Source organism: Hydra vulgaris, chromosome 12, assembly GCF_038396675.1.
Source record: "Hydra vulgaris chromosome 12, alternate assembly HydraT2T_AEP".
NCBI lineage: Eukaryota > Metazoa > Cnidaria > Hydrozoa > Anthoathecata > Hydridae > Hydra > Hydra vulgaris.
This window is the reverse complement of record NC_088931.1, coordinates 39,940,018-39,951,213: the sequence shown is the minus strand read 5'-3', so window position 1 is coordinate 39,951,213 and position 11,196 is coordinate 39,940,018. Positions and strand designations below refer to the sequence as shown.

Genomic DNA, 11,196 nt, shown 5'->3' with positions numbered 1-11,196 from the left:
TTATTAACTCAAATCTTTTAACGATAAAAATTCAAATTTTTTGAATTTAAATTAAAGAAAAATATTTAGTAATGTTAAAGTATTAAAATTCTTTACTATGTTCTGTTTTTATTCAGAAAGCAATTAAAACCACTGCGATTTTAGGACTTTAAACTATGTAATTTCCATGAAAAACGCTGGGTAAATTGAGCATGCTCATATTACACAAAAATGGCATCTTCAAATGAATCAGTGTTTTTTAAAAGGGCTGATTTTACATTTTTTTTGAAATTCACTTTTTGAGTGGTTTGTGTCCTTCTATGATAGCTTCATCCGTTTATGTCAAAAATGTGTTTAAATTTTATCTTCTTACACAAATAAAGCCACCTGAAAGTTTTTGATTTTTTTTAAAAAGGCAAATTTGCTTCAAATACGCCCTTTTTAAAAAATTCACTCTCAAGCTGATTCGTATATTTAGGCGCAATGTTGTTGTTATTATAAAAATTTTAATGGACCTCGTAATTCCAAGTCCTAGAAAGAGGAAAGAAAGTTATCCTTGTGATTACAAACATAACAAAATAAAACAAGCACGTTTAATGGAACAGTCATACATAAATCATAAGGGAAATGAAGTCCCATCAAAGTACGCTAAGTTTACTTGCAGGTAAGTTTCAAACATCTAATGTAATATATATATATATATATATATATATATATATATATATATATATATATATATATATATATATATATATATTAACCCTAAATTCAAGGTTTTGTTATGGTTATCTTTTCAGATAGTAAACATACACTGAATAGTTATCTTGTTATAGTAAGCCTAGGCCTATATAATTTTTGAGAGTATAACATAGGTGGAAGCACTAAAAAGTCAAATACTCCTAATATGATTTGGTCTATTTCCCTAAAACTTTGGTAGCAATGTTGTTCTCTGTTTAAGATTATAAATAATGCTGTGTATTTTAATAAAAACGTTTTCTAGCTTGTATTAATTGTATATTAATTTTTCTGATTTCTTTTTTAAGGCGCAATAAAAAGTGTTAGGAAAACTTTGGAGAGGCTAACTGTGTGGATATCTTTTCCAAATTTTATGATATAAAAAACATAGACAAACAAGATTTTTATATTCAAGGGTTGATAGATGTCACTAAAGTTAAAAGAAGAGTGGCACATCAAAAGAACCTTGAAAAACCAAAGCAAATAGCTTCTCCTATCATGTGATTGTAGGCAATATACGCGTAGAAATATGTTGCAGGGCACTTTTATCTGTCTTAAGTATTAGTGAAAAACGATTAAGGAGAATAAGGAACCTTGAGGTAATTGAAATAACCCCTGAAGATAAAAGAGAAAAAGGTATTACTAATTGTCTTTCTCAGAATGTTCATGACATTGTTAGTAATCACATAAGATCATTTCCACTCAAGGAATCACATTACTCAGGCAAAAAAGTATATTACCTCAATGCAAGTTTAAATGTAAAATTAACGTGGGAACTTTTTTGTGATAAAAATCCAGATTTAAAAGTCTTTTTACTGGAACCATTTTAAAACAAATTTTAACTTTCGGTTTAGGCGCCCACAAGTGGACACTTGTTGCACGTGCGAAGAATTAAATCTTAGATCGAAATCACTACATCTCAATGATGTAGCTAAAAGAGCAGCGCAGACTGATTTAGATGCTCATAAGCTCAGGAGTAAAAAATTTTACAATGCTTTAAAACATGAAACATCAGAAGATAGCTCAAAGGAGGATCACATTCTATCATTGGCATTTGACTATATGAAGACAAAAAGCTTGCCAAAAATACGGTATAAAGTTGTTGGACAGGTAAACAGGTATTACCTGTTTATTACATGAGACAGCTATCAGTCAATTTTTTTTCTATACATAACATTAAAGAAGAAAAAATTCATATATATGTATATATATACCATGAAGGTCAAGGAAGAAAAGGGCCTAATGAAGTTGCGACTTTTTTAAATGATTATTTGATCTCACTTCCACCAAAATATAATACATTACGTTTGTTTTGTGACAACTGTGGTGGACAAAATAAATATCAAACCTTATCATATTTTTGTTTATACTTAACTGACAGTGGTAGGTTTGATAAAGTCGAACAATTCTTTTCTATGAGAGGGCATAGTTTCCTCCCTTGTGATAGGGACTTTGGTATAATTTCAAGTGTTTTAAAAACACATGACCGTCTTTATCACATGCATCAACTCACCGAGCTTATTATTAGCAGCTCCAGATCACAAAAGTTTACGGTGAAAGAAATTGTAGGTGCAACTGAATTTTTTGATTTTAAAGCTTGGAGCCGAAAACATTACAAAAAATCTTACATTTCTTCAGAAACCAAGGGTAAAAATATCCCAAAAGAAAAGAAGGTTCACTTTTCAATTAGTAACTTGTTTCATTTTGTATATGAGCATGATAAAAAAGGCTACATTAAGGCATTCACCAATATTAATGGTTTGGTCTGTCATACTTTTTTAATATCCAAACATACGGGTACTGTACTACAGGTGGATAGTTTGGCTTATCCAAGTGACAAAGTTACACTGAAAAAAGTGAAGGTGGAAGACCTTAAAAAATTAAAACAATTCATTCCTGAAGAATTCAATGAGTTTTATAACGAGCTGTACTCCTAGCCAACTAATGAATGTGAGAATCTCCCTGATAGTGACTTTGAGAGGGAACTAGATTAATTCTTACTGATAGCTAATTTAGTTAAATATATGCATTATATTTATTACTGGGACGTTAAAACATTGTTTTAAAGTACATAATTGTAGTTCTAACGAAGTTTTAATTTGTTTTCCTTCCTGAAATTCTCGATTTTCTTCAAAAGGGCCAATTTTTCGAAATTTCATACATTAATTATTAACAAACGAAATGTTATAACAATTATCAAAGTGTACTAAGATGTTACTCTTGCATATATTTTTTAAAAATATATAACACAAGTTCTGTATATTTAATATTAAAAGATATAAAGAGTTTTTTTTAATTTTCTCAAAAACGGGTTTTGAGCAAATCAGCCCTTTTAAAAAACACTGATTCAAGTAAAGTCAAAACTAATTGTTTCTATGCATTATTTTTCAAACAAAAATGGATAGGAATTTTAGCTAACATATTTTTCTTTATGAAAATTTTTTTTCTTTAATTTTAGCACCAAAATTTCGCGCTTCAGATTTATTCATGCGTGATGATATTATTTTAACAACGCAAAATATTTAATAGCGTTTTAATTAAATGATAGCCGTTAATTACTGCAAATGAATTTACGTTAATTGTATTGATTCCTTATTTGTATTGTATTTGTATTAATTGTATTGATTATCACCACATAAAGTCAATTCAAAAAAAACTAAGCAACTTTAACTTCACTGCTTACATCTAAGAAATTTTTAAGTATGCTCATTTAACCAAGGTGCTCATATTACCCTCATCTACCCTATATATATATCCCGGTGGGATAAAGGTAGTTAGATAAAGCGTATTTAAAACGTCTAAAACAAGTATTTTATGCGTCTTTAACCATTCTTGGTTAAAGGCGCATAAAATACGTGTTTTATCTATTCTTGCGACTAGCTACCAATTCGCTAGCTGGTCTCTAGCTCTTTCCCCGCCAGGATATATATATATATATATATATATATATATATATATATATATATATATATATATATATATATATATATATATATATATATATATATATATATATATATATATATATATATATATATATATATGTATATATATATATATATATATATATGTATATATATATATATATATATATATATATATATATATATATATATATATATATATATATATATATATACCGCTCACGGAAGTTAGGACAAAAAATATTTTTTCAAAAGAACAATATTAAAATGTAATTACGTTATAAAACTTTTTACTTAAATTAGTAAAATTTATGTTTATATAAAAATAAATCAAGTTAAATAAAATATGTATCAAAAAAATTCTAAATTAAGTTATTTTAATGTAAATATATTAAAATAACTAACATTTAAAATAACATAAATTGTACTCACAAGTAAAAGTCTTATCATTTTAAATAAATAAACAGAGAACGCAGAAATATATTAAAGGTCACGTATGAACCTGTATTTTACATTATCAACTCAAATCTTTTAAGTTTGTCATTTAACAAGTATTTCTATTGTTTACTGTGTTTTTGCAGATATTTTGCGTATTTTGTGTTAGTGTTTTAAAAATTTAAAGTGCAGAAGTTCAAAGGTAAAATTAAAAATTATTTTTTTAGTTTAAATTCAAAATATTGAAAAAAATATGCCTAAAGGTAAGCCAATAAGTGTTGAAAAAAGGACAGCAATACTCAATTTGCTTCAAGAAGGCTATACAGTTAGAAAAATAGCTGAAAAATTAAATCTGAGTAAATCAACAGTTAGCTATACGATTCGTCGATATCGAGAATCTGGAAGTTTGGACAGAAATTCTCCAGGTCCTTCTCGCATAACAACAAAAACTGATGACCGACGTATAAAAATCATCAGTAAGTGTAATCGAATGTTAACTACTCCACAAATAACAGCTATTTTCAACTGTGATCGAGAAAAAAAGTTTCTGTCAGTACAATCAAACGAAGATTGCAAAAAGCTAATTTGCATGGTCGTGTTGCTATCCGAAAACCATATCTACGAAAAGTTAATCGACAGAAGAGATTCCGTTGGGCACAGCTCCACAAAAATTGGACGATGAATGAATGGAAACAAGTACTCCGGACCGATGAGTCAAAATTTGAAGTTTTTGGAAATAAGCGAAGAGTTTACGTTAGAAGATCTGCTGAAGAAAAAATGCTAACTCAATGTCTGGTTCCAACAGTAAAACATGGTGAAGGCTCTGTGATAGTTTGGGGTTGTTTCTCTCTGGATGGAGTGGGATATTTGCATAAAATCGATGGTATAATGAGAGCAGAACATTATAGAAATATCCTGGAAACAAATGCAATCCCTTCGGGACTTCGATTAATCGGAGATAATTTTATGGAGCATTATTATGTAGAAATTATTTAGAATCAAAAAAAGCTGAAAATGTATTACCTGTAATGACCTGGCCTCCCCAAAGCCCAGACCTCAACCCCATTGAGTTACTATGGGATGAACTGGATAGAAAAATTAGAACTGTATGTCCAACATCAAAATCTCATTTATGGAACATTATAGAACAGGAATGGAATAATATTCAAAAAGAAACAATGAGAAAATTAATTGAAAGAATGCCGAGAATAGTTAAAGAAGTTATTAAATCATCAATCAAGGTTTTTTTGACGAAAAAAAAATTTAATTATAATGGTTTTTGTACATTTTTATTACATGAAACTGACTAATAATATATTTTATATTGAAAATGTATAAAAAATATAATTTTTATTAATATAAATTAAAATTCTATAACGTAATTATATATTAATTTTGCTTTTTCGAAAAAATCTTCACTGTCCTAACTTCCGTGAGCGGCAGTATATATATATAAAAGATATATATATATATATATATATATATATATATATATATATAAGATATATATATATATATATATATATATATATAAGATATATATATATATAAGATATATATATATATATATATATATATATATATATATATATATATATATAAGATATATATACATATATAAGATATATATATATATATACATATATATATATATATATATATATATATATATATATATATATATATATATATATATATATATATATATATATATACATATATATATATAAGATATATATATATCTCATGTAAGATATATATATATCTTACATGATTTTAAAAAACATTTTTTTGTATTTGGTATTTGTAGCCTTTTATAAAAAATCATACTTAATTTGTTGATTATTTTAACAACTTATATTACAAATTCAAATTTACGATTTCCCGACTTCGCAAAACGGCCAATCACGTTTTCAACATTTACTGGATTTTTTCTGTGCACATTAAGTAAGGCCAATCCGACTAGTCTGTTTTCTGTTTTTCGTGTTCTCAGCCAATTTTCAAGTCTTCGCAAGTTTAAAAAGCTACGTTCAGCACAGGCAATACTTGCATGACATGACTTGATAATTTGAAACAGCTTGTGAGTGATTGGATATTGCACCTGGTCACACGAATCAAAAATAATAGAAAGATCAGGAGGTAGTGATGTAATTCCTCCTTCATCTTTCATCCTTATACATTTGCACTGCCATAGTTCAACTTCCAATGTAAATTCAAATGCAGGTAAGTTTTAGATACAAAGTCCAAGAATGACGCCATAGACATTACTGATTGCAGTAAGAGTTTCAACAATACCTTTATGATTCGGTTTAATAATATTTTTTGGCATCAAAGCATAGATTTGAAGAAATGGTAAATTTTCATTAGAAAAACGTGTGTTTATTTCCAATATCAACGCATCAAGCAGAGGGATGTAAATTGATTGCCTGTAATATTCTTCCGTTGTATCTGAAGATGTATTTTCACGACATGTCTGTCGTTGTACTATTCTTTTGTAGGTAAAACTAACATCTTTTCAACTATTTTTTTTTCTGCGGCTCTAAAAATTTCCTTAAACATTTCTTCGCAGTTTTCTCTTTTATGTTTTAAAACAATTAACAGGTCTTTAATGCAATTTTTTGCTTTATGTAAATCTAAACTTTTTTTTTGAAAACAACTGACTGAGCCTATTTGTTAAGCAGAACACGTGTACTGCACAGCCTAAAGACACAATAAAATCTTTTTCTCTAAGTGATAATAGTACAATTCTTGCTTTTGATGAAGATATTCTGTCATTCTATTTAAATACATTGTCCAGTGCATCAATTATTTGTGGAAGCTCAACAGTAAACGTCAGCAAAGCATAATGTCTTTCAACCCACTGTGTTTCGCAGAGTGAAAGCAGTTGTGAATTTAGCATTTTTTTTAATAATAAAATTTCGTTTTGCAGAAGCATTAAAAAAAGCAACAACTTTGCCCATCCTTACTTGATGGTCTGGATCCGCCCTTGCCACGAGGAGCACCTAAATCAGTGATGAAATGAATAAGTTGTTTCGAGACTGACTCATTGATATGAACAGCAGACTTCAAGACCACATGTGTAAAAATAACTAATCAGAAATCTGAACATCTATTTGCACTCATTACTAATAATGCATTTAAAAAAACGATGCCTTTGTCACAAACTGTGCATAGAAGGATAATTCATGGTGCTTTATTTATTAGGTATTTTAAGTATCCTCCGATAGGTTCTTTGTCTGAGAGTGCTATTGAAGCCAGAAAAAAGGAAAATAAAAATACACGAATTGGTCATGCACGTCTAAGTTTCTTGGCAGAAAACATTAGGGATACAGTTAATTATTTGTTTATGGCATCTGATATGTATCTGATATGAAAAGAGTAAAGGCAAAACAGTTTAAAAAAGCAAAGTGACAGTTCTTCTTAAAACTGTTTAATATAAAGGTAAAGTAAACAGAATGTTGAGTGTTTTTTTGAATGTTATGCTGTTGTTAATAGTTTTGACTATTTTCGCTTGTTTTTTTTCTTCTGATGGAGAAGTCTTAACGATGTTTATAATAACAATTTAAAGTTTTTTTGTTTTTTGTTTTTAAAAAATGTTTAATAAATAATTTGATAAATTTAAACTAGTAATTAACTAGGAAGACCAATATCATGAACTAAAATGTTATACTGATGAGCTGGTCTTCGTTGAATTTTTAAAGAAACAACTATTTTCATTGCCACAAGTTATTAAAAACATCTATTAGAATAGAACGTTGAGAAACTTTGTTAGAAATCATAGAGCGAAGAATCAGATGATTGCAAATTTGTTTATAATTTTAATAAGTTTATATTCAATAATATTATTTAATATTAAATCGTGATTATGATATAGTTTGTAAAATTCTATAAAATATTGGCACGTTTTTTTGTTTTTTGAATAAAATTATCCGGACTTATGTAGTTTACCGGATTAGTCTGTTAGTTCGGATAAACCAAAAGTTTACCGGATTAGTCTGTTAGTTCGGATAAACCAAAAAAAATACAACAAACTGTTATTTTATGGAACCGAATATTTTTATTTTAAATATAGAAATATAAACAAAAATTCGATGTTTTGGGAAAAAATCAGTTCAATATGTTAAATGCTTCTTTATTTATAAGCCTATTTCCTTATTTTGTAGTAGAGCGACGCATAGTGTGGTGCAGGAACAGGGGGGACGGAGGAGGACATTTTTCAACTTTTGATAAATTTTTATTTTTTCCATTCAAGTTCTGATTCTGGTTGCTTTAGCCCCCTCTAACTTTTTTGATCTTCCAACGACATTGTATATATATATATATATATATATATATATATATATATATATATATATATATATATATATATATATATATATGTATATATATATATATATATATATATATATATATATATATATATATATATATATATATATATATATATATATATATATATATATATATATACACATATATATATATATATATATATATATATATATATATATTTATATATATATATAGCAATTACATGAAATTTTTTATTTCAAAATCACTTAATAAAAAACTTAAACTAAATTTAATGCAGTTAACTATTTAAAAATAAGTAAAGATCTAATGATAAATATCTTGTAACTTATGCAAATAAATAATAATAGTGTACACTATCAAAATTTATTTACATGAGTGGAAAGTTTAGTAAAATTACTAAACATCCCATTTGGAACCAAATTTCTATTACATTTCTTACCATCGTTCTAAGGACGTGAGATATCCATAGGTCGTATGGATGTCTCATCTACTGTGTCCGATGGAATTACACCAAGAAAGAAAGAAAAGCCGACGTTATGCTTCAAGAAATAACACTAACACAGAGCTGTTAAATATTTCACAGTTTCGGACCTTTTTCTATAGTTTTAACAAGTGATAAAATCTTTTAAAACTATATCTAAGTAATTCGCAATAAAATTTACAAAAGCTTAGCTGGCATTTGCTCCTTTGCTCTAGTAGTGATGTTAAAAACAAACTGTTCGTCAAATTTATTGTGAGAATAAATTTGACGAACTAATTATATTTTATATTTTTTCAATGAAAATCTTATTGCAGCAAAAAAATGGTTTTTTGCGACGATTTTAAACAGTTAATACTTAAGTGTATATAAGTATATAATGTATTACATATGAATAAACCAACTGACGTTTATATATAAATATATATATATATATATATATATATATATATATATATATATATATATATATATATATATATACATATATATATATATATATATATATATATATATATATAGCAAATAAAACAAGCAAGAAAAGAAAAAAATTTGTCAACAGTTAACTCTTACCTGTTGAAAAACTGCATTAAAAACCTGTTGATGATCGTTTAAGTTAAACCCATCAGATGTGATCATTAACTCATCATCATTCTGCTTTTGTTCGTCGAAAACACTAATTTGTATAAAAATTTCTTCTTCCTGCTCATGTCTTTGAATTTAAAGAACAAAGTATTATTATAATTCATTTAAATTTAATGACACAGATATGTGTTTATCATTAAAGTAAGGTTGATAATATATACCTTAAAGTTGTCAACAAATCTAATAGTCCAAGGCCTGAAAAATGCATTAAAAAGTATGTTGAAATAAGTTTTGTTTATCCTGATAATTTTATAAACTTTTTAAACAAGAAAATTAAGAAATTACTATAAAAAATGTTTTATATACCAATAAACTCATTTCTTAAATTTCTTCTTTCAGTGAAGTCCATTGTTGACATCAGGATTACGTTAATAAATGCAATAATCGTTGTTTTATATGCAAGCAGCTCTGCATTTTTTAACTCGTTTATTATAATGCTAAACCTGTAACGCTGACTTTTTTCGTTCTTTAAAAAAAAGTAGTAAATTATAGTATAGCTACATTTTAAAATTATTTTTTTTTATTATAATTAAGATTTCCCGTAGGAGTGTTTTTTGTTAAAATTGTATGGTAATTTAAATTATTATTTTAATTGGCTGTCATACTTTTAACAGGAAGAAATTTTTTTCAATAAATTCACTTTTGAAACTAAAAAATAAGGATAAAATTTTGGAAAATAATACAGACTCGTAAAAATTGTTGACGTACCTTGAAATGTTCAAGCGAGGAAAGCGCTAATTCGTAACCTTGACTGTTGTATAAGCAAACAGCCGATAACATTTCGAAAACCTGTTTTTTTACCATTGTGTTGCTTGTATCCAGTGCTAAAATATTTAAAAAATTTTTTAGAAAAATGTTTGCATATGCAAGAGTTTTTCCTGCATTTTGCAAACTTTAAACGTTGTCCAACTTTGAAAAATTCAATTTTAATTTGCATATTTTTACTTCTTTATGAAAAAATCTGTATAAAAAAATCTCCTTAAAGAAGATTTTATCTCCGTTTTTATGTAGATCGTATCTCCTTATAAGGAGATACGATCTACATAAAAACGAACTTTATTTCATCTCGTAATAATGCTAGTTCCATTCAGTTTTTGTACTTAAAATGGGTTTAGGTTTTAAAAAGAAACTGACTTAAATGGGGAAGCTTACCAAGTATAATACTATTTACAACGTCGTGTTCTCCATCGATTATAAAAATCATTCCTTCATTTCTGCTAAGTATTGTTTTTATACAGTTAATGATTTCTATTTGTAAAAAAGCTGATGAAAAACGAAACGCTGACTTCATTTCTGAATATTTTAATGTACAAAAAATTGCCTGTAAACCTTTGAGCTCTATAAATTCTTTTAACCAATCTGAGGTGCAATTTTTTAGCCATTTATTTAACGCCAAATAATTTACTGACGATGGTCTGTAAAGCTCATTACAACACTCTTCTATGTCTGAAAAATCTATTGAATCATTTTCTTTATTGTTTCCTATATTGCCACTACTCAATCTTTTCACGCGAGTCCAATGTGAAAGCATTTAAATTGACTATTTATACAATTTTAAACATATCTGAGCAATAAAATATGTTTTATCATCGCGTTTTTGTTCTTTTTTTTCTTAAACGAATACAAAAATACGCACGTTTAATATCGATCATTAACCTCGAAGCCTCATTAATTATTTCTTACATA

At 27.0% G+C, this 11,196-nt stretch overlaps 1 protein-coding gene across 4 annotated transcripts in view; it reads right to left on the bottom strand.

The window, feature by feature from the left end:
* LOC100213938 (inverted formin-2) overlaps window positions 1-11,196 on the bottom strand; it is a 62,133-nt gene that overhangs the window by 10,461 nt on the left and 40,476 nt on the right. For 3 of the 4 annotated variants that reach the window (XM_065813213.1, XM_065813214.1, XM_065813212.1), the window contains exons 2-5: window positions 10,219-10,334; window positions 9,817-9,976; window positions 9,672-9,705; window positions 9,439-9,577 (exon numbers count right to left, since the gene is read on the bottom strand). In XM_065813213.1, coding sequence (XP_065669285.1) covers window positions 9,439-9,577; window positions 9,672-9,705; window positions 9,817-9,976; window positions 10,219-10,334 — 449 coding nt within the window. Of the gene's footprint in view, window positions 1-9,438; window positions 9,578-9,671; window positions 9,706-9,816; window positions 9,977-10,218; window positions 10,335-10,662; window position 11,196 lie in introns of those variants that run through there. The other variant, XM_065813215.1, reaches the window with a different exon arrangement.